General features: G+C 53.0%; 2 protein-coding genes across 4 annotated transcripts; one reads left to right on the top strand and one right to left on the bottom strand.

The window, feature by feature from the left end:
* Positions 1–1,502: 1,502 nt before the first annotated feature.
* On the top strand, positions 1,503–19,833 carry LRRC61 (leucine rich repeat containing 61). 3 transcript variants are annotated; one of them, XM_081102045.1, is made up of 2 exons: positions 1,503–1,694; positions 18,422–19,833. In XM_081102045.1, exon 2 carries the CDS (start codon positions 18,482–18,484, stop codon positions 19,259–19,261), a length of 780 nt encoding a protein of 259 aa, XP_080958171.1. In that variant the 5' UTR covers positions 1,503–1,694; positions 18,422–18,481; the 3' UTR covers positions 19,262–19,833. The 3 variants fall into 3 exon arrangements, 2 of the variants coding, with proteins under 2 accessions (XP_080958171.1, XP_080958170.1); XR_013996575.1 differs by lacking the exons at positions 1,503–1,694; positions 18,422–19,833 and adding exons at positions 1,802–2,480; positions 6,168–6,723; XM_081102044.1 differs by lacking the exon at positions 1,503–1,694 and adding an exon at positions 2,335–2,480.
* A 225-nt stretch (positions 19,834–20,058) lies between these two features.
* RARRES2 (retinoic acid receptor responder 2) lies at positions 20,059–23,473 on the bottom strand. Its single transcript, XM_081102043.1, has 6 exons — positions 23,318–23,473; positions 22,277–22,473; positions 21,925–22,029; positions 20,744–20,839; positions 20,336–20,463; positions 20,059–20,156 (listed from the first exon to the last, which is right to left on the bottom strand). Exons 2-5 carry the CDS (start codon positions 22,448–22,450, stop codon positions 20,347–20,349), a joined length of 492 nt encoding a protein of 163 aa, XP_080958169.1. The 5' UTR covers positions 22,451–22,473; positions 23,318–23,473; the 3' UTR covers positions 20,059–20,156; positions 20,336–20,346.
* Between the last annotated feature and the right edge of the window lie 269 nt (positions 23,474–23,742).

Here is a 23,742-nt window from a genome sequence, read left to right as displayed (position 1 = left end):
ATTTTATTGATTTTTTACAGAGAGGAAGGGAGAGGGATAGAGTTAGAAACATTGATGAGAGAGAAACATCAATCAGCTGCCTCCTGCACACTCCCTACTGGGTATGTGCCCGCAACCAAGGTACATGCCCTTGACCAGAATCAAACCTGGGACCCTTGAGTCCGCAGGCTGATGCTCTATTCACTGAGCCAAACCGGTTAGGGCATTTTTATATCTCTTATTGCATTCCATTAATCTGGTCTTCAATTCTATTACACCAGTACACAGTGTTTTAACTGTAGTGACTTTACATATCTCTCTATATAAAAGCCTAATGTGCAAATTGTCCCCTCGGGAGTTCCACCAGGAGACCCAGAGTTCGATTGCTTGCTATGATGTGTATTGACCACCAGGGGGAAGTGCAGAATTAAAAAAGCCCTGGACGGCAGCCAGAAGGCCCCGATCAGCCCTGATCGTAGGCCAGGCATAGAGACCCTACCCATGCATTAATTTCGTGCACCGGGCCTCTAGTTTTTATATGTTGTAGGATTTGTTCCTACCTACCCCTAATCATTACTATTCTTCAAATTTTTCTAAGCTTTTCTTATTTTTCCTTCTGAACTTTAGAATCACCTAGTCTGTTCTAAAAAGCTCTTGTTAAAATTTTTATTGGGATTTAATTAAACTTGTAGATTATTTTAGAGAGAACTAATATCTTTGAGATATTAGGTCTTCCTAACCCTAAATATGATAGGCCTTTTAAATATATATATATTTGATTTCAGCGAGGAAGAGAGAGAGAAACATTAATGGTGAGAGAGAATCACTGATCGGTTGCGTCCTGCATGCCCCCTACTGGGCATCAAGCCTGCAATCGGGACCTGTGCCCTTGACCAAAATGGAACTGGGGACCCTTCAGCCCACAGGCCTATGCTCTTTCCACTAAGCCAAACCAGCTAGGGCTGATATGCCTTTCTATTTGTTCAGGTATTTTTTTGTTTTTTGTTTTTTTGTAGTGTTAATGATGTTTAAACTTTCTTGTGGTGTTTTTTATGTTGATATTGTACATTTCTTAAGCTTTTTCCATAATGTTTAATATTTTTTTATTGCTAGTAAAATGTAATCTTCCCTTCCTTTCTATTTCTAAATGGTTGTTTGCATCTGTGGAAGATTTTTATTTCTATATATTAATATTAAACCCAGATACCTTGCTGAATTCTCATCTTTTATAATGTATTTTCCCCCTAGTGTCTCCTAGTTTTGCAACCAGATCACCCTTGGTTCTAGAGTGTCTCTGGATTAACACTGCAGAGACCAGCTCTGAGTCTGTTAAATGTATCAGTACAACTTTAAAATCATTTGTGGCTCCTGACATCTCCTACTTTAACACGCTGTGGGACTAAATCTGTGTCCTTATCTGTATAACAGAGAAATCAATACTTCTATCTCTGAGGCATTGGAGAGAATCAAATAAGATTTAAAAGAACTTTGATAAAGTGTAAAGATGAATACTTTTGTTGCAGGGGTCCTAGTTTTAGCTCAAGCCGAGGAATTGGACATGGAGTCGATTTACTTGAGACCAGAGGAGGAGAGCTGGAGGGAACAGAACAAACCTGCCACCCCTGGGCGGGCTGCCCGGAGACCCCACGGCGCCCTGGCCTCGGCCCCTGAATTTGTGTGACTCCGCAGGTGGAAAGCTGAGCGTGGCCAGCGCGGTAAGAGGTGGCACCAGCGTGGGAGAGAGCAGCACTCTCTGCTCAGCCCAGCGGGCGCCGCCCCTTTGGCCCCTGGACGGTTCCTGGACTGTTCCGAGTGGGGAGGTGCGGCCGAGCTTCCGGCCTCCAGGGCGTCCCCGCTCAGCGGCATCTGTCCCCGGGGACACTCTGGGTGGGTTGGCTGAAGTGCTGGGTGAGCCCCCAAGCTAGGAAGGCACCCCACGTGTGGATCACTTTGCCTGCCCGTGCGGGGAGCCAGGTCGCACGCGGGCAGCCCCCGCGGCGCAGAGCCCGGAGAGCAAGCGGCCGTGGGGGCCGGTTAGTGGGGGAGGAAGACTAGGTCACCACCGGCCAGGAACGCCGTGACTGCGTCCGTCAAGGCCACCAATAACCAGCAGAGCTAAACCAGGAAGAAGGAATCTGGGTAAAAGTGAGACCAGGGCGTGACTTCCGAGGAAGAAGACATGCGCCCCTCCCTTCCGGCCGCGGTCGCCCGCGCCTGCGCACCAGGTGCTGGCCGTCAGCTTGGAAAATGGACCAACCGCAGGCGGCGGGGGGAGGGCGCGGGCTGTCGCTGCCGGAATAGTTCCTTGCGCGCCCCGGAAGTCGAAGTCCCCGCAGGCTCTGCCGGGCCCTTCCGGTGGCTTCTGCGGCGGCCCAAGTGGCGGGTCCTCCCTACCGGCCGCGGAAGCGCCGCGGGCTGCCGTGGGAGCTGCGCCCGGCCTCACAGCTTCACCCGCCTGGTCGTGGCGGGCTGCTGGCCAAGTCCCGAACCCCGGGCCGTAGGTAAGCCGAGGTGAGGGAGTTGTGGTCCCCCGCCTCCTAGGCCGGCCTGGGCCTCTCCGGCCCGGCGCCTGAAACACGCCAGGTGAGGCCAGAATGACCTGCTCCGCGGCCCGTGGCCGCCGCTCCGCCTGCTGTGTACCTTTGCTTCGCCCTCCACAGCCGGCGGTGGTGGTCTCGCCCGGGCTGTGGCCGAGGAAACCCGCAGCTGGTGGGGCCCGCAGCCGGGGGCAGACCGCGAAGGCTGCCTCTGCCTTGACGCTCAGTCCGTCTGGGAAGAAAGCAGCCTCGCGGAGGAGAGCAGAGGAGTCTGCTTCCTGCCGGTGTGTAGTGTAAAACGGACCTTGTTTTATGTCACTTCTGCATAATGTGAACTCTAATGAGGCATGACTGTTATTTTAGCCATCTTTCTTAGGATTTGCGTGTGTGACAGAAACCAGGAACACGAGCGGGCTTGCTCGGCTCTCCCACACGGTCCTCCCACCCTTCTCTTCGCCGCTGGTCCAGTGGGTGGTGGCGGGTGAGAAGCCAAGAACTTGAGGGCCCAGTAAGCGCTTTGAAACCCCCTAGGGCGGTGGTTCTCAACCTTCCTAATGCCGCGACCCTTTAATACAGTTCCTCATGTTGTGGTGACCCCCAATGTCATTGTTACAAATGGAACATAATTAGCCCCAGCCGGTTTGGCTCAGTGGATAGAGCGTCGGCCTGCGGACTGAAGGGCCCCAGGTTCGATTCCGGTCGAGGGCATGTACCTGGGTTGCGGGCACATCCCCAGTAGGTGGTGTGCAGGAGGCGGCTGATCGATGTTCCTCTCTCATCGATGTTTCTCTCTATCCCTCTCGCTTCCTCTCTGTAAAAAATCAATAAAATATATTTTAAAAAAACAAATGGAACATAATTAAAGCATATAATCACAAAAACAATATGTAATTGTATATGTGTTTTCCGATGGTCTTAGGCGACCCCTGTGAAAGGGTCGTTCGACCCCCAAAGGGGTCTCGACCCCCAGGTTGAGAACCGCTGCCCTAGGGTCTGGGGGACACCCGCCTCCCCCAGGGCAGGAGCTGAGAGAAGAGGTGGCCAGTGGGACTGGGCAGAGTGAAAACTCAGAGAAAGGTCTAGCACAGCGGTTCTCAACCTGTGGGTCGCGACCCCTTTGGGGGTCGAACGACCCTTTCACAGGGGTCGCCTAACACCATCGGAAAACACATATATAATGACATACTGTTTTTGTGATTAATCACTATGCTTTAATTATGTTCAGTTTGTAACAATGAAAATACATCCTGCATATTAGATATTTACATGATGATTCATAACAGCAAAATTACAGTTATGAAGTAGCAACAAAAATAATGTTATGGTTGGGGGTCACCACAACATGAGGAACTGTATTAAAGGGTCGCGGCATTAGGAAGGTTGAGAACCACTGGTCTAGCATGTTTACCAAAGGCCCAGGGTGGGCTGAGGTCTGCATAAGGCCCTGGCGTGCAGCAGGCACAAGAGACATGGAAAAGTGACCCCTTTCCTTCTGGCCATGCCCCGGGAAAAGGCCTGGTTAGGGTGATCAGAGGAGTCTGACCCATGGAGCCAAAACAGACATAGGAAAGAGCTGAGGCCCCACCACCACCACCAGTCCCAGGCTCAACCAGCAGGTTGCTGCCTCTAGGCGTCGGTGGCTTCCCCTGGGGAATCTAGGCTCCTCTGCATAAACTGCCTCAGTTCCTTCTCCACACACTGAAGGACTTCACGGCCAACACAGCCATCCTTCCCTTTGCTCTATCAGAAGTAGGTTCTCTCTCGCCTCCAGGGATAAACCGCCCACCCGGTGCTGTGGATCCCTTCCCTGGGGAACCTCCTGCCTTTGTTCTCTGTCTCCTGAATGTCCATCTTACCCCTCTTCCCACTGCGAGTTTCTCTACTTCATGTCACATTCAGAGGCTGACACGGCCAAATAAACGGGTGCAGAGGCCGGGCGGCTCCTCATGCAGCTGCAGCCGCCGTGTGGCCTCCCAGCCCATCAGCCCGTTAGAGCTCTCAGACCACTGGGTCTCAGCCTCCCACCTGATGGAGTGGCTGGCCTTTGTCAGTAGTGCAAAAAAACCCAAAAGCTTCAATTTTCATAGAAACGTAGGTTTATTTTGATAGAGACATGCTGAACACAAAGGGCTGAAATAAATGAGTAATTGTTAACATAAAATAATAGAACATTTTAATAAAAATTAATATTTTTCTTGAACATTAACTTACCAGACACTGGATAACTGCACAAATCAATAAGTGTAATGCAAATAAACCTATTTTTCTTGTTCTCCAAAAGCAAACTATTTCCTGTTGTGCACACCAAACAAGTCAGTCCAAGACTAATGACATGGCAGTCGGCTGCTAAAATATTCGCTGCTAGTATTAGTGGAGAGAAATGATGTGCCTGCGTGTAAGGCATGTAAGGGAAATGAATTCAATACTATTATAGTAATCATTAGTGAATGCTGTAGTTCGTTATTAATAACTAGAGGCCCAGTGCATGAATTCGTGCACAGGAGGTCATCTTGCCCAGTCCTGATAGGGACCGTGGGAGGTTGGCCAGCTCGGGAGGGCTCCAGGGCATGTCCAGCCCATCTTGCCCAGTCCTGATCTGCCCCCACCAGCAAGCTAACCTACCAGTTGGAGTATTTGCCCCCCTGGTGGTCAGTACGCATCATAGCGACTGATCAAGCTGTTGACCGAATGGTCGGGCAGTTGGTTGGACACTTAACATATTAGGCTTATATATATAGATTATGTATAACAGGATATTGTAAAAATTAAGCTTATATATATAGATTATATATAACAGGATATTGTAAAAATTAAGTTATGAAATTTTTATTAAAAAGTTTCTTACATACCGTTATATTGGCTGGGCCGCAAAAATACTCATTGTGGGCCGCAAGTTTGACATGCATGCTCTGCTTAGAGACATAGCCAAGCCTTTGCCCTCCCATCCCAAAGCGTAACCCTCCCTTCCCACCACTCCTGGCATTACAAGTACCACTTATTGCACAGCCCGGGGCTCCATCTTCATCCACTGACCTTTGACCTTATCTATCCTTTCTGGAAAACCTCCTGGCTTCCCTAACATCACTTTATGTTTTTCTTTGTCTCCCTCCTTTGCCTGTCAGTCATCTTTGAAGTCTGCTCATTCTCCACCCTCCCCACAGTGTCGGCATTGCCGGGGCAACCACTCTCCACTCTTTCCCTCTGGCATTTTCCCTCAGTTTCTAAGGAGACTTTTAGATGGATCCATATCTCTGGCTCAGACCTGTCTCCTGACCCATGTATCTGTCACATCTATTCCTGAAGATTTGTTACAGAAGAACCTTAAAATCAGTATCTCTAAAACTGAACTATATTGATCATAAGGGAATCCCTTTGTATCTCTTCCTTGTTCTCCATCTCAACTCAAGCAGAATATGCCTCCTGAATAGCTCTTCAAACGTCCCCGCCCCTCTAGTCCCTCTGCATTACCTGCTCCAGCCCTTACCTCCTGCTTCCCAGAGCCGAGCCTCCAGTGCGGCCCCGCTGCCGGGTGTGCAGCCCTCCCGAGAGTCTCCACCTTGTCGTTGTCCTCAAATGTGCGTTTGTCACCTGTTGTGAGAAGTGTCACAGTAACTTCTCACTAATAAAATGCTGAATATTTTATATTCATAGAGTTTCAGCGTTGGCTTTTTACAGTGTCAGCCTCACTCTCATCTGATGTGCTTCAGTGGAAGAGAAGGGTGATTACGTGGCAGTGACTGCGTAAGATGCTGGATCTACCCAGGAGATAAGGATCCTGAAGCAGCAGCCTATAGTATGCGACTCCTTACAAGACTGAATCTGAATTCCACTATCATAGACTAGATGGACCTCAAGGTCAGCCCGAAGCCCCCTCCACAGCACCTCCCACCACTTGCCTTGCTTCAGTGCCATGAGCCCATTTCCAGGATGTCTTCTTGTCATGAGCTCCGAGTGCCAGCCAGAAAGTTACTCTCCTGTATTTGAATCTTTAGGGTACGGTGCTGACTCATAGTAGATACAGTGGAACCTGGGCTCTCGCCCCTAATTTGTTCTAGAAGGCTGTTAGAGAAGCCATTTTTTTCCATTATAAATAATGTAAATTGAATTAATCCGTTCCAGACCCCCAAAATGATTCCCCATTAACAATACAGTACATGCTTAATGTAAAGTTTAATCTGTAAATAAACACTTCTTAAATTTATCGAACTACCCCCTACTAGCCTTAAATGAATTTTTCATATATCACTGCCTCTGAAATGCTATCACCAGCTAACTGCTTTTCATTTGTCCAATCAACAACAGTATTTCTGCCTTTTCATTTGTCTGTGATTGTTGTTTTTGTGAGCACTTCCACACCCTCAGCAACATTAGCACTTTAAAAATATTTTTAAAAATTTATTTCAGAGAAAGGGAGTGAGAAGCATCAATAATGAGAGAGAATCATCCATCAGCTCCCTCCTGCACACCCCCTACTGGGGATCAAGCCTGCAACCCAGGCATGTGCCCTGACCTGGTTTATGGGTCTATGCTCAACCACTGAGCCACACCGGACCGGGCACAATATTAGCACTCCTGATGGCCTTTGTCTGCTTTTAAAGTTGTGCTAATCCTCAATTTCACCAGCAACAAAAGCATTCTCTACTTAGTTGCCTAAGAGATGCTTTTTGTCATGCTCATGTATCAGTATGAAAGGGTTGTCAGGTCAAAAACACATTTTGATTGACAAAACATTTTTTTTCTGTGAACAACTTGGTTGAGAACCGAATAGTTTGAGATGGGAGACATTTGAGAAACAAGGTGTGCTTGTATTTGATGATTTTTTTATAATTTATCTGTAGAATACAGATAAATTGAGGGGACAAGGCTAATGGGGGAACAAAATGGGATTGGTGTGACCCAGGCTGTGGCCTTAACACACAGGATCTTTCCTTTTCTCTACCATCGTCGGTGAGGGCAGGGCACATGCAGGCCTGGTTTCAGTATCTGGTTCTGTGTTCCCGGTAATGAGGAAGCCTGCAGATTGCTTCTGGAGGCCCAGTGCCAGCTCTAGTCTTCCGCTCTGCCACTGACCCAGAGTGGTAACTGACCACGTTACCACTCTGGGTTTCTGTTTCTTCAGTCATAAAATAACGAGGTAAGCCCCCTCCAGTTCTGACATCCTAGAGCACTTTTTCTGGGACCAGGATAGTGTCTTGCATCTCACTCGCACCTTTATTCAGCCCCTCCACAGCGCCACCTTCCAGGGGGATTCAGACATGTGATTTGGTGTAAATAATGTAAATTGAATTAATCCGTTCTAGACCCCAAAAATGATTCCCCATTAACCTTTCTTACATACAATACATGCCTAATGTATTGTTTAATCTGTAAATAAACACTTCTTAAATTTATCGAACTACCCCCCACTAGCCTTAAATGAATTTTTCATATAGCACTGCCTCTGAAATGCTATCATGAGCTCTTGCATGATGGGCATGAGGTCATTGCCTCTTACTCCTTCTGAGGCTCTTCCAGCTGGAGGGAGCCTCTCAGTTTGGCATTGCCCACACTCCTCCCTGGGCAGAGTCTCACATGAGCCTCTTCAGTGGGCTTGTCACCTGCAGGGGCAGTCCTGCATCCCTGGTGATCCTTAATGGTCAGTGCCACTCAGAGTCAGAATGTACTGGTTTTAAATCTTGTTTAGCCAGCATTTCATTCTGCTCTGAAAAGAGGAAGACTATTTCCTTCCTGAAGTTTCTTAAACAATCTTTCTCTGAATCTTCTCTCTCCTGAGGAAACATCCTACCTCAGTAGGCCCTTTCATTTTCCGTTCTTCTCTCCACATATTTCTCTTCTGACTTCTTCATGTCACTTTCCTTTTGAAAGCTCTGGATTTGACCTAATCTCCAGGAAAATGAATGAGGGGGAAGGAGTTGAGGATTATGCCTAGGTTTGGGGTCTGAGCGTCTGGGTGGACAGATGCCTGTTTGAGTTGGCTGTAGAAAGAGCAGGTGAGCCAGAGAGAGGCTGGACAGTAGTTGGTGTATAAACGCAGTCCCAGGTGGGGAGAAGGTGTAGAATGAGAGAAGATAATCTCTCAGGAAACATCATTAAGGGATAGACAGAGGGAAAGGGACCAGACAGAGACTAAAGAGGAGGTGCAGATGAGAGGAAAACCAAGAAAATGTGTCCCAGGGCTGTGAGGAGACAGTCTCCACACGGAGGCCGGGGGCAGGTGCTTCAGTTACAGAAACTCCATTGGGGTCATGGGGGCCTTGGCAAGAGAGTGACTAGGAGCAGTGGGGGCCAGAGACAGAGAGGAGAAGGTGTGAGGGGAACGAGAGGTGACAAACTGTAACCATCCCTTCAAGAGTGTCTCTGTGACAGAGAAAGGAGAATGAGAGGACATGAGGGGGCCAGAGTCACTGGCATTAGGAGCTACCCCATCCTGTGTTCTCTGCTGGAGGATGACTTTTAGAGAAGAAATGTCAAAGGAGTTGAGCCAGGCCCCTGGCCTAGGAAGTCTCAGGCTGCATCACCCCTGAATGAGCTATGTTACCTATTTTTGGTGGCCCGCGGTGTGCCAGGTACAACCAAGTGCTCAGGATGCAGAGGCTGGTAGGCTCTGCCCCCTCCTGGCTTGCACTTAGAGTGTCTGGTGCCTGCATCTCTATAGGGAAACACGCCTGACTCCTTGGCAAGGTCATTCTCCTCCCTGAGGTCTCCCAGCCTTGCGCCTGCCTCTTCATACTATACCCCCGCACTGATTCTCCCTGTTGTGAGTGAATCTTATTCAGGTCTGTCCCTACATATGCATGTAGTGGCCTTGCCTGCTGTATACTGTATCCACCACACAGGAGAATTGCCAAGTGCGCACTAGGTTCTCAATAAACATTGAGAGAAAAAAGAGAAACACCAGTTAGTTTGGCAAAGAAGATGGACGCAGAAACCACTAATGTGCCGAGCGCTGTGGGGATTTGATCTGAGAGCTGCTCCATTGGGTCTGGGGAGTGAATGGCGCCTTCTCCAAGGAGGTTGAGGTCTTGAGAGTTTTGTCTTGGGGCTGATTTCATATTTTCTCTCTACACCTTTTGTCCTCTGCCGTCTTCTCTCCCCTCAGGCCTCACCTTCCCCCTCAGTATTCTCCAGCGATGAGGAGGGCAGCTGAGAGCCATTCTTTTCATCTTGCTTTGCAGACTGGGCCCATCTTGTTTCCCCAAGTTCCCAAGCATGTTGGAAGTGGAAAAAATTAAAAAGCCCCCCAGGAGACATACACCCTTAGGATCTGTCCCCCCATGACCAGACCCCAGAGTCCAGCTGCCACAATGACTTCTCCTGGCTCTGAGTTCAACACCAGAGCTACCAACACCTTTTGTGGACGTGGCTGGGTGCCAGGGAGGACCTGCCAGAGACGGGTCAAAACCTCCGCCCTGGTCTGTCCCCTGGAGTAGACATAGAGGAGAAGGCCAGCAGTGGTCACAGAAAGATCAGACCGTCTGGCTCCCAAAAGGGGAGTGAGAGGGATCTTCCGCTGCGAAGGAAGAGACCCCACTCCTTCCCCAGTGGCTCTTCCGTCGCCTCACTGATCAAGTTTCCCTGGAGGAGCAGGAGGAAGGCACCTTGGGCCAATGCATCTGCAGCAGGAAGAAAAGAGCCTGCACACTGGGGAGGCCTGCTTTTCACTCAACTAGTGCAAAGAGCCAGGCCAGCCGGGGGCAGAATAGGCCAAAGGGAGACTGAACTCTGTGTTGTGAAATCTGGGCTTGGGCAGGAGCCCTCTGCAGCCTGAGGAGGTGTCCACACAGAAGGCCTGTGAATGGAGAGAGGTGCGGCAACTGGCAGGAAAGAAGTCAAAAGCCCCACGGCTCAGCTCTAGCCCGGCCCCTTCTACCCCAGTGATGGGTCAGAGGTGGGCCAGCCTAGGTGAGGCAAGCTGACATCCTCAGGGCCTGTCTGGACAGAGAGGTACGATGCCTCAAGAAGTGGAAGAGGCATTTGCTTCCTAGCGGGGAGAAGTCATCTCCGCTGAGCCTCCAGCAGTCACCCTGCTTGAAGAAGCTGGTCAGAACTATGAAAGACCAAGGACTGGGTTTCTCAAGGGCATTCCCCAGGCTCTCCAGACACCACAGGTCCAACGCCCGCGTTGGATGTCAGACGGTTCTTTCCCATTGACTGTAAGAACACCTGCCAAGTCACCTGTACTCTGTGTCATGCCACCATTAGACAAGGCAAAATTAAGGGGCAGTCCAAAACCTCAGGCCTGGTCTGTCGCCTGGTGAATGAGAATGGGCTGGGGAGGGAAAGAAGGCCAATTGCAGCCAGTCCAGGGAGAAGGGGCAGGGATGGTGGAGAAGCAGAAGGGCCTACCTGCGAGGGCCACCAGCCTTGTCCATGAGGGTCTCCCATCATCAGGACATTGCCCAGATGACATCCTCAGAAAACAGTGACAGGCAGCTGGCCCCAGGGAGGTGTGAGCAGCTGTTACTGGCTCCATCACCCCTGCCTTCGCCCATCAAAGATGAATCTGCTGCTCCCCCAGTGGCAGGCAGGACCGAGGTGGCATATATGCTCCCAAACCTTTCCGCTCCCAGGCCTTGCACCAGAGCATTGCTGAGTTACTCTGCAGCTTGGCATTGCCTCTCTCCTTTTTTCCTTCCGTGCCCTTCAAAAGGTTTATGACCCAGGTTGACCCTTGCTACTGCCTGCCATCTCCATCCTTCTCTGATAAAGCCTTGCCTCTGCTCCGCGAGGCGATGGGCGACCAGGTGCTTCGGGAGATGTAGTGGACTGAAGGCAGCCACGTCCACCTGGCCCTGTCCTCGGCAGCTCAGGAAGTGGTCCTAGAGGACTATGGGGCCATCACTGCCCACTGTGGGGGGTGATACAGCCCCATAGCTGTCAGGCAGTGTCAGGAAGCCCCAGGAAGCAAGCAGTGCTCTGGGTCCGAGGCCTGCCCCTGGAGAGCACTGGAGGACAGGCAGCGGGAACTACAGGAGCAGCTCACCCCGTTGCTGGGCCATGACTCCCTGCAACCAGGCTGCCCAGTATCAAGCGGCTGCTCCAACCTTGAGCAGGCAGTGGCGATGGGGGGCTACACCCACATTCCTTGCTTTGCTCACTGCCTCAACTCTCTGGTGAGAAATTTTTCTGTGTCACCATCATAGTGTCCAGATCATCCAGATGGCACAGCCAGAGCCATTTCCAAGGCTCTGCAGAAGCCCGGCGGCTCCTCATGCAGCTGCAGCAGCAGTGTGGCCTCCCAACCCATCAGCCCTTTGGGGAGCTCTCACACCACTGGGTCTCAGCCTGCCACCTGATGGAGTGGCTGGTGGAGCACAAGCGGCCACTGCGAGAGTATGAGGAGAAGCACCAGCTGGGGAAGGCCGGATGGCCCTTTCAGCCATGTTTTGGAGCCTGTCGGAAGCCTGGTCAGACTTCTGCGGCTCTCCCAGATGGTGGTCCAGGAGGCGAGCAATCTGCCGGCTTCTTTAAGTCAGGTGCTGCCGAAACTGCGCTCCCTGCACAGCTTCCTGGAGCAGGGTCACAGGCACTTGGAGGAGCAAAGTGGTGGGGAGATGGGTGCAGCCATCCGGTTGGCCCAGGGCTTGGCCCTGCAGCTCTGTACAGACTGTCAGCTCAGTGAGCTCTTCCACCATGAGGAGTTCATGCTGGCGACTCTACTGGACCCCCCGCTTCAAGGGCCAGATTGAGGCCATCCTGCCTATGGGGGCCGACATTGACCACTGGAAGCAAGTTCTCATGTACAAGGTGAAGGAGGTTATGGTGTCTGAATACTCCTTGTCTCCCCCACCCTTCCTGCGGAACCCCAAGGTTATGTGGACACCACCTGGAGTGGCAGAGTAGCCAAGGGCCCCAGGGCTGAGGGGAAGGGCCAGAAGGAGCCTGTGTGGAGAAGCGGTAGATCTGGGTTTGCCGCTGGGCCAGAGGGAAAAGAGCTTGCTGGAGCAGCTGGGAAGTGTAGGGCTGCTAGCATCCCAGAGAAACAGCTTCGCTCTCCACCGAGAACCACCTGCCACAGTCATTGTCAAGAAGTACCTGTGTGAGAACAAGACAGTTGGCGCCCAGGAGGACCCCTTGGCTTACTGGGAGAAGGGGCAGGAAGTCTGACCTGCCCTGGCAAAACTGGCCACTGTCTATCTGTCCTGTCTTGCTACCAGCACCTTTTCTGGAAGTGTCTTTGCCTCCCTGGATAGTCCCACCATCATAGAGAGTAACTCCCCTTTCCCAGTGGAAACAGTTGAGCATCTCTTCTTGAAGACCAACCTGGAGAATTTCCCCAACTGTGCCTCCTCTCCTCTTATCTTCCCCAGTGGGGACCTGGCCTAGGGGGACTAGACCAGGGATGCCCTCAAAGTCTGCCTGGAGAAACTTTGCTGTAGATGAAAGGAGAGAGCAGATGTTGCATCTAGGCTATCAGACAAGGCAGCCAGAATCTTAAACCTATTTGAGAAGAATGGGGACAGTTTCTCAGTTCTTGACAGATTGCCTTGTTTATTTTTTTCATCTGGAAGGTAGAATTTTCCACCTACCCATTGCTTAATTTATTTCTAGCACTGTGTGCATAGGGAAGGTTTACCCTGTTATGAGTTGTGCTATACAGTTTTATAAGCATTATTGCTCTTTTGAAATATTGGTAGTTATTAAGGGCCCAACATGCAGCTTATCTATGTATGTCAAGGTATACTTGCCCTTAGAGTTGTTTTTTCTCTTTTTTAAATCCTCACCCGAGGATATTTTTCCATTGATTTTTAGAGAGAGTGGAAGGGAGAGGGAGAGGCAGAAACATTGATGTGAGAGAGACACATCGATTGGTTGCCTCCCACACATGCCCTGACCAGGGCCAGGGATTGAAACTGTAACAGGTACATGCCCTTGACCAGACGCTAACCTGGGACCCTTCAGTCCCCAAGCTGATGCTTTATCTATTGAGCCAAACTGGCTAAGGCGAGGTCTGTTTTCTCTTGAGACAGGGACAAGGGTTGTGGGGTGCTGGCATATATACTCAGTGGGATATATATTCAGCCACGTGGGTGAGCTATGAAAGCTCTTTCTGAAAATGCTTTCACTGTAGAAAGAAAGAAACCCTGAGATAGAGTAGCCCTTTTAAGAGGGAGGTGTATGCACGCATGCATGTGCACATCAGTCTTCTTAGGGTCTGTACTTTTTCCTGTTGTCAGACCCCATAGTGGCCGGAGAATTCTGATTAATAGGACTGCCCAGCTACTGAAGAAGAGTGAATTGAGGAGGGCTGAGGCACTCATTCTTTAGACTGTTTTTACCTATAGTTTGTTTCCACACTGCTGGAGACCTGGGGTTTCTTCTTTTCTATGGTGTTAGCTGTCTCAGAAAGCTTTCATGCTCACCAGGCTCTAGGTGGCGAAGTATATATTTCACCCACACCTCCCCTTGTCCCTGGCCACTTCTAGAGGGCAAATCCCTATCTGGAAGCCAGAAAGGCTGTGTATCAGACCAAGTAGTAATGGACCGCCTAGAGCAGCGGTCACCAACGGGTGGTCTGTGGACCACTGGCGGTCCGTGAGGTCCAAAAGGTTGGCGACCACTGGCCTAGAGTTCCGGCAGGGCAGAGTGCAGGAGCTGAGCGGGTAGGACCCAGGAACTGGTGGCTTCAGGTGGGAGAGGAAGGAGGTGGGGAGGAAGACAGTTGGAGCGGGCCTGTCACACCCCACAAGACCCAAATCTGGCTCTCCTGAGGTGCTGGACCACTAGGAGAGGTGGGGCTGAGGGGACGTAGGTAGAGGCAGGGGGAGGTACTCAAGGCCTAACTTGTACTTTGGCCGTGAGGGTGAACCTGGAGGCCTGCCCCCAGCCTCCTCAGAGGGGTTGTCAGTCCTGTGTCACTAAGACTGATTCACTTTAGGGCATTTGTAAATTGCTGAATATGAGGAATCAGGAAAAATTAACCATAATCCTTTCACTCAACCTCTGTTAATACATTGACATACTTCCTTTATTTTGAGATCATACCCCCTGGACTAGTTAGTATGCTGTATTTTCATTTTAATAGTACATAATGTACCTACTTATATAAAGCTTTGTAGAGATCACATTTAATGGTTGGAGTAGCATGATTTGAATTAAAGTCTGGCCTCCAGGTGTTTCGGCCATGACTCCTCTCCCCCAGCTGTTAGGAGGGCATGTCACAGGCTTCCCGAGGGGAGGCTTGTGGGTGAGTGGCTGGGGTCGTGGCTGTACTCCTCACCATGCTGACGCCAAATCAAGTGCACTGGGTAGTAAGATCAGGGCATGGGCTCTGGACCTCTAGGTGCCTGCCTCCCTTAAATGTACGTGTGGCTCAGACTTGAATGAGCACCACCTAATAGTGTCTTAAGACCCTGGGGTCCCATCCCTCTTTCCAAATTCTGATTAAGTGGGTTGGGGGTGGTGGCAAGAATGTGATGTGCCTTAAAGTTGCCCGAGGCAGTTCTCAGGGGAGGTGCTGCCCTGTGGTTTGGCATCACTGAACTGGCTCTGGTGTTCTCGGAGAGAGAGAGGCTGGAATGGAGGAGCAGGCATGTGAGGGAGCTGGGGAGTGAAAGGAACATGATGAGACAGAAGTGTGATGGTCCTAAGCTTGGGCATAGCAGTGGTTCTCAATGGGACATTTTTGTCCCCCAGGGGACATTTCGCAATATCTGGAGGCATTTTGGTCGTCACAGCTTGTGGATAGAAACAGGAATGCTGCTAAACCCCCTGCAGTGCACAAGACAGCCCCATAACACTTAGCGGCCCTGAATGTCAGTAGTGCCAGGATTGAACCCTGCTCTAGACTGGGACGTGGAGGAAATGGGTGAGGAAGGTCCCCAGTTCACCAAAGTGGCCTGGTCCCTGTCCCCTGAGGCTGCTCTGGGTTGAACCATTTCTCCCCTAGACTTAGCTCTGCCCTGGCTGACTCCTGGGGATCATTTTCTGGCCCATTTCCTACGTAGGTAAACTGATACTCAGCAGAGGCTGCCTGCACAGGCGGATAGGCCTCCCCGTGAGACCTGAGGGTCAATTATCTTAGTCGCTGCCTCATCCGTGCAACCAAGTTCTTGGTGCAGACTCACATGTTGGGCCAAGAGCCTCTATTGGCTCATTTGCATAACAAGACCAGGAGGACTCCTGTTTTTTAGAGAAATGTTGACAGGTGGGGGTGGGGAGTCATTCTCCCATTGTGCAGAGCCTGCTGCTGGCCTGTGCATCACAGCAGGTGGGTTTGGACAGATGGGTAGACACAGGCTGTTCTCAGTCCTGCCCAGACCTGTCTGGTTGAGGTGTACAGATCTGTGATAAGATGGGGACTATGAGGAGAGCAGAGGTTGTTGCACAGGAGGAACAGCGTGGTGCTGTTGTGTAACCATAGGCGACGGGGTGATGCCCATGGCTGCTGGAGGGCATGGGCCTTGGTGGGCCTGATTTCTAGCTTCATCATGATCTTTCTGCTCCACTGCTTCCTCTTCTGCGAAAAGCCTTCACCCCAGCTTTAAGGTGGGATGCAGACACATAGTTCTCTCTGTCTGTCTCCCTTGCTCTGCCCACTCCCCTTGATCTTTCTCACCCTTTGTAGCCACCATGTTCATCTGAACAATCACCCAGTTCCTCAGGGCATCATGCCCTCACCATCCCAGGCTGCTGTGGCTCACCTCTGTCTGAGAATGCCCCTGAGTCCGGTGTGGTGTTTGAACAGTGTTGATCATCCTCTCCTTGAAAGTTACGATTTCTCCCTCTTGCTGCTCAGCCATATCCTCATTCAGCCTCATAAAGGTTGGTGTCCTGAATTCCGCCCTTGACCTCTCCGCTGTACACCACGTGAACAGTGACCACTTTCACCACCAAATAATGCATGTCTGGGAGGATTGGGGAGGATATGGAAATTCCCGCAGAGAGGCCTACAGATAATGGAAGAGGTCTGTGTCCCCAAAAGCCTGGCCAGCTGTGCCACACGCTCTCACCAGGCACCTGTGTAGGTCATGCCTTCAGCCGAGAGCATCGTCTGTCTCCTAAGCCCAGTGCCCCACGGTCGCCTCAGACAAGGTCTTGCCCCTAGGCTGTCCCATCTGTGTCCTGAGTGAGAAGGAAGTCCCTGCCTCCAGGCACCTGGCCAGATCCGTGCACGTTTTACTATTCTAGACCCTCGTCCCTCTGTCGCTCCACTGCCCTCAGTGAGGCCCTTGTCTCATTAGCGCAGGTGTCTAGAGCCCCGTGAGCACCCACGCTCTGGGCCAGAGCAGTTTTAACCAGAGGCACAAGGGACTACCTACTGCCTGTTGGCAAAACCCAGCAGATCCTGTCTGTGTAGAGTGAACCAGGTTTCCTAGTAGATGCCTCCAGTCCCTTTTGGAAAGAAATGCGATCGAAATGAGAACGTGCTGGAGAGTTGCAGACCAGAGGAGAGCTAGATAGAGATGTAGGGACCCCCTTCTCAGAGATGGGACTGGGAGGGGAAGCGCTGTTGGTAGCCTTCCCAGCTTCCTGGCAGAGGAATGGGAGGAGCTCTGAGCTGGTTTCCTTGGAGAGGGGAAAATATCAAGTGGCCTTGATTATGGGAACGCAGGCTTGGGACTGCTGACACTCTGGGAGGCCCAGGTTTTGTCAACAGGAGTGAATGGTTCCATAGTTCTTTGCAGGCGTCAGTGCATGGCCTGGGCCTGACCAAAGTCTGCGGGGTTGGGAAACTGCCATTTGGAGCAGAGGTCCCTTCTTGTTTTTCTCTGCTGAAACCTTGACCCCTCTGTGGGCGGCAGGACCCCCCCCAAGGCCTCCTCCCTCATGCTCGTTCTACCCTGGCACCTGGGCTGCTGCTGTCCCACAGCCACTGATGACTTGAAATGCCCCTACCCTGCCTTTCTGGAGCCAACTTTGGTGCCACCCTGCCCTCCCTCCAGGAGGGGCCCCACCTCTCCAGCCTCCTTGCTTTCTTTGGAAATGATGTCATGTTTGCAGCCAGAACAGTGATTGATGCTGTTCTGTTGACTGGTAAAGGACTAGTGTGGACAGGTGTGGTGAGTATATTTGGAGCAGTGGCGTGGAGTGCAGGAGGTGAGGTGGGGGTCTGGCAGTGTTGCCTCTTATCCCCAGGCCTACCCTCCCTTTCTTCTACTCTAGTTTCCTGTCTAGGACTGAAGGCTGGTCCTCTGAAGGACCAGAGGTTATAAACTGGCCCACATAATCTAGAAACCATTTTGAATTTACATTTTAAAAAGGTGCATCAGGAAATTTTAAAAATTATTTTTCTTTTAATTCTTTATTGTTGAAAGTATTACATATGTCCCTGTTTTCCCCCCCTATTGACCCCCTCCAGCCCGCCTCCCACCCCCCAGGCCCTCACCGCCCCATTGCCTGTGTCCATGGCTCATGCATATCCGTAGACAAGGTCCTTGGTTGATTATCTCCCACCCACCTACCCTCCCCCGCCTTCCCTCTGAGATTCCGCACTCTGACATCAGGAACATTTTTGAGTGAATAGAGCCAGGCCCAGGTGCTCCTGTTTATGTTTGCATATGAAGTGCTCTCCCAGGGAGCGAACAAAGGAGCCTGGTGATGGTGGTGACCATTATCTATTAAAAATATATTTAAATGGGTAAAAAGAAACACCTCATGAGAGATCATGAGTGGTTATGGGAAAAATAAAAGTATGAGATGTTGCTGTCCAGTGCAGATTTGGAAAATGGGGAGAATTGGTAACACGGGACCTGAATGCCGTCCAGCGTGGCTCACAAGCTGAGTCGGGTCTTCTCAGTAAGGTCTGGGCCTGGCCACCTCCCTCAGGGGGGCCCTTGGTCTTGTTGGGTCACCTGGGTTTCTGGCCCTGAAGCAGAGAGTGGGTGGCACTTCATGCTGTCACCTGTTCCAGGGTCACAGGTGTTTAGGAGAGGCCTACGTACTGTTTACCTATCTTTCCTTAGTGAACAGCCAGCTGGCCCCCAGACTGTCAAGGCCCAGACCACCTGGACTGACGTCGTCTCATGGAGCCTCAGGGTGAGAAGCCAGGAGAGGCCGAAGGGGTGCGCATCACCTCCCAGATGCTCAAGTCCTGCTCGGGCGAGTTTGCCCTGGAGTCCATCCTGCTGCTGAAGCTACGAGGCCTGGGACTGGTGGACCTCGGCTGCCTGGGAGAGTGCCTGGGTCTCGAGTGGCTGGATCTGTCTGGCAACGCGCTCACCCAGCTGGGCCCCCTGGCCTCCCTGCGCCAGTTGGCCGTCCTCAATGTTGCCAACAATCGGCTGACAGGGCTGGAGCCACTGGCTGCCTGCGAGAACCTGCAGAGTCTCAATGTTGCAGGCAACCTGCTGGCCACCCCTAGCCAGCTGCAGTGTCTGGCGGGGCTGCGGGGCCTGGAGTACCTGCGGCTCCGGGACCCTTTGGCCCGGCTCAGCAACCCTCTCTGTGCCAGTCCCTCCTACTGGACGGTGGTCCGAGAGCTGCTGCCAGGCCTGAAGGTCATCGACAGTGAGCGTGTGACTGGGCGTGGCAGTGAATTTTACCAGCTGTGTCGGGACCTGGACTGCTCCTTGCAGCCCAGCTCCAGCCCAGGCCCCAGCACCTCTGAGGCCCAGCCCTGGGTGGAGCCAGGGTACTGGGAGTCCTGGCCGCCCCGCAGCAGTTCCATCCTGGAGGAGGCCTGCCGCCAGTTCCAGGACACGGTGCAGGAGTGCAGAGACCTGGACCGCCAGGCCGCTGACAGCCTGGCCCAGGCCGAGCAGCTACTCAGTCCTGCGGGCACCGCCTCCTCCTTTGTCTTCTAATTGTGCCCCATGGCCCCGGACAGCGTGGCATAGGCCATGGGGTCGGCACAGTGTGACCCAGCAGCCATCGCCCCTCCTGCCTCTGCACTTGTCTTCACTGTTCCATCACGCTGGTCACTGTCCCTGCAAACTGCGCTATTCATTTATCCCTGTTCCTAGGAGCAGACCCCCTCCCTCCCACTCCTACCTCAAGAAAATCCCTGTGTTCTTCAGGGAAGCACTTCCCCGGGGCTTCAAGCAGGTGTCAGGACCCGCCATTAGCAGCTGGCACTGTGTGTCTGTCCTGCCACCTATGCCATACGCCTGGGGAGGAGGGTCCAGGCCTTTGTCTGCCACTCCTGGCTGCTCAGGCCTTAGACTGGCGGAAGAAAGCTGCTACTCCCTAAGGGTAAAGGTGGCAAAGGAAGGGATGGAGTGCCCCCCATCCCAGTGGTGCTGGAAATAGATATGAGCAGAGCACAGAGCATGGAAGCTGGCATTTGCCCCTTTCCAGATGTGCCTACCCGCCAGTCCCGTGTCTCCAGGGAGCCTTCACTGCCCATTCTAAGCCCTATTAAATATTTCTGTTTTAATTCTGTTGCATCGGTGCCTGTCATTTCATATGAGCATGAGCTCCTGAGAGCAAGATGATCCCTGCCACCTCTGGTCTCCTGTGGGAAGGAGGAGCACACATAAGCCCCTCCCCCGTTCTGGGTGTCCTGCTTTCTCCTGTGAGCTGCCCAGCCTCTCCTCACTCCCCACCCTACCAGCCAGCCGAGGGGAGAAGAGTGCACAAAGCAAAGGGAGGAGAGAACAGCTCTGAGAGCAGTTTTATTAATTTGGGGGTCATTAGATGATCTCCCTGGGCTGATTCACTGGTTGCATCCCACAGCTGTCCGGAAAACAAGACTGAATTCTAAAGGAAAGGAGAACATTTGGGTTTGAGGAAGGCCGTTTTGGTCCTGGTCCCAGCTTAAGGAGTTCCTCCCCTCCTTCCTCCTGCAGCCCCTGCACCAGCACCAGCCCTCTCTTCCACCCAACCCCCACCCAGGGCTGTCCCTGCTCCACTGTCCTCCCGCCCTCCTGCCTGCCTACCAGTCAGGGCCTCAGCCGGAGGCAGGGTGTTGGAGAAAGGCAAATTGTCCTGGGAAGTAGTATCTGTGGGCTCCTTCTTGGGCCTGCTCAATCCTGCTGCACTGGGCCTCCTGGTGCTCCTTGGGCCCCTGCCAGGGCCAGCATGGCTCAGGCCAGGGAGCAGTGACCAGGAGGGCTGTCTGCCTCTGCCCAGTCCACCTTCACAGCCCCATTTCACCTCTCCTTGACTTTCCTCACCTTTCTTCACCCTCTTCTCATCCTCACCCCTCCTCATCCTTCTCAGCCCTCCTCACCCCTCTCCACCCTCCACTCCCTGCCCTTACTCCATCCAGACTTCTGCCTCTCAACCTCCCCCACAGGCCCAGCCACCTCCCCAACCTCTCTGCTTCTTCCTTTGCCCACTCTTACCTGTCGAGTCTGCATCTCTATGGGGCAGTGGACCATCCGGTCCAGGACTTTAAACTCAGGGTTCAGCTTGATGCAGGCCAGGCATTTCCGCTTCCTCTGGGGAGAGAGGCATGGGGTGAGGAGAAGAAAGGGGTGAGGGAAAGCCTGTGGCCTCATGAGGGTGGAGGCTGGGGGCTGCCTGCAACGGGGTCCTTTCCCCTGCAGACCCTAGCAAAGGGGTGAGGGTCATGCAGACCAGCTGGTTTCAGGCCCCGCCCACCTTTGGATTGGAAATTTCAGAAGTCAAACTACCCTGCAGTTTTCAAAACTATGGGACTTCTGTGTATGTAGGCAGGAATCCTCCCCAACTGACGCTCACCAGACCCGCTCTCCTGTCATCTATTATATTTATTTGCATTTTCTTGTAAGGTTTTATTTGAAAACAAGGGTTCTGGCACAGATGTCTGGTATAACCTGGCCCCTCCTTTAACAGATAGTGGAACTGAGGCCTTTAGTTCAGGGTTGCAAAGCCACAGGGTTGGTGCTTGGCAGAGCTGAGTCTAGAACAGGGCTGGGCAAACTTTTTGACTCGAGGGCCACAATGGGTTCTTAAACTGGACCGGAGGGCCGGAACAAAAGCATGGATGGAGTGTTTGTGTGAACTAATATAAATTCAAAGTAAACATCATTACATAAAAGGGTACGGTCTTTTTTTTTTTTTAGTTTTATTCATTTCAAACGGGCCGGATTCGGCCCGCGGGCCGTAGTTTGCCCACGCCTGGTCTAGAAGCTGGATGGTTGCATTCCCAGCCCAGGGGTTCCCCAATAGCAGGTTTTGCCCCCAACATGGTTGATTACAGTCAAGCCCTGTTATGGATAAGACTAGGCTGGGCCATCTCCACTTGAAGACTCACAGAAGACGGAATTCACCAGGTCTGGGGCCAGACCAACCCGCACCATGGGCTTCTGCCAGTGATCTGAAGCTTGGGGGAGGAACTTGGATGAAGTTGTCCTCCGTGCCGGTAGCCCACCTCTCCCTCCTGCTGACTCAGGCCCAGGCCCCCCACAATGTCACACCCACAGGCTCCACAGAGGGGTCACCAACCTCAGGCTTCTTGCTGGATCTCCAACTAAACCCAATTACATACACCTGCGCCCGAGCAAGTGCCCCATCACACACACGTGTGCACATCTCCACTCACCCCATTGGGCTTGGCCTTGCAGTCAGTTCTCTTCCAGTCCTTCTTCCCACAGCCTGTCTGCTGGAGCGTAAATTCCAGCCTCACAAAGGTCCCTGCCTGGGAGGGCTGCCGACAGACAGACAAGACAGACAGACAGAGGAAAGCCAGCAGCCAGTTGAGCAGGCAGAGCAATTCCTGGAATGTGACCTGTCCCTTCTCCCCAGAGCGAAACAGCACAACCCAGTTGGTGGCTGGTGTAGAGGCCTCTCTCCAGAGCCGGGTGCTCACAGAACCCAAGCACTTTTGCACCTGCTTCCTGGGTCTCTTGGCGTGAGGCCCGAACCCCCTCCCTTCCAGGGGTCGTGCTGCTAACCTTGTCCATGGCGCTGTCCACACTGGTCTTCTGGAAGGCCCACTGCACTCGCGGGTGCTTATGGAATTCCTCCAGGGCCACCTGCAGGCCCTGGTGCTGGGCTGCTGTGAGCTCGGCCCTGCCCAAGCCCGCTGTGCCCAGCCACAGGGGCAGCAGGATCAGCAGCTGCCACATGCCTTCACCTCAGTCACCTGGTCCTGCAAAGGGCATGTTCTCAGCTCTTCATACCAGCCAAGGGAGCCACCAACCCCCTGGCCCCGCACTGGGGGTCTGGACGGGGGCATGTCTAGCAGAGCTTTGGGCAAAGACAGAGGGACAGGACAGGACGTGGCCCTTTGCCTAGATTCTCCTGGTATTCCCCTGCCTCTCCCTCTTCCCGGCCCTGCCTTCCGCTGTTCCCTGGATCCAGCTCAGCCTGGGGTTGGCCCTGCCCTGGGTAGATGCTGAGTAGGCTTTTGTCCTAGGCCAACAGCCAGGGAAACACTCTTGTTGCCCCTCCCTCCCTCCCCCCCTTTTCTGTCCAGTTCTCTGTCCCCACTGCCCTAGTTGCCCCTCGAGCCCCTCTCAGCTTCCCCTCCGCACGCTGGGTCTACTGGCTCCCAGGTCCCAGCCCCCCCCGCCCCCCCCCCGCCTTCCCCCCACCCCCCCAATATAACTGCAGGGGGAAGAGGGCGAAGAAAGGAGGCCGAATATTTCTGGAAGGATGTAAACACTTGGAGGGCCAAAACAGGGCGGGACCCAGGAGGATGCTCACCCCTCCCTGCTCAGGAGCTGCCTGTTGCCATGGGCCCAGCCCCTAAACCAGAGAAGGGGGTCCTGGGCCCCCCCGTGGCTATCTTCAGGCAGACCCTCCTCGTCTTTTTTCTGGGCCTTCCACATCACCCCTCTCAGCCCCAGGGTGCTGCCTTAAAGCCAGGGCTGTCGGACAAGTTGACAAGCTTGGCCCTTGGCGCGATTCCCTCTCCCTGCCCCTCTCCTCTCCTCCCCCCTCTCGCATCCCTCCTTCATCCAGCTGCCCCGGCCCCCGCTCTCCCTCCTCACCTCCTTTCTGGTGCTTTGCGGAGTCTATTCTAACTTCCCGCGGCGACTTGGGGCTGTCAGCCTTTTCTCTCAGTCCCCGTGCCCCGCCTCCCTTCCTCCCTCCATCTCCTCCCTCCATCTCCGCCCGCTCCCACCCACCGGGCTTCCTCCAGTCCCCAGCGCCGCCCGAGGCCCCGCCCGACCCGTTAGGCCTGGCCTCCGGGGCAGCACCCCCTCCCGAGCCTCTCCTTCCGTCCCACCCTTCCGCTGCCCTTCGGCCCTGTGATCCTGACCCTGGCCGCTCACCCCGGCGGGCGGGAGCAGGGTGTCCGGGAAGCCTGGGAAGAAGCGAGGTGAGGCCCAGGAGCCCAAGCTCTAGAAGGTCTCAGCGTGGAGGACCCTTCTCCCTCTTCCCCTCCCGCTATGGGACTGCCCTGCCCCTCCCC

This window comes from Myotis nattereri (genome assembly GCF_964212035.1).
Source record: "Myotis nattereri genome assembly, chromosome: 11".
NCBI classification, from domain to species: Eukaryota; Metazoa; Chordata; class Mammalia; order Chiroptera; family Vespertilionidae; genus Myotis; species Myotis nattereri.
This window is presented reverse-complemented; position numbering and strand designations above follow the sequence as displayed.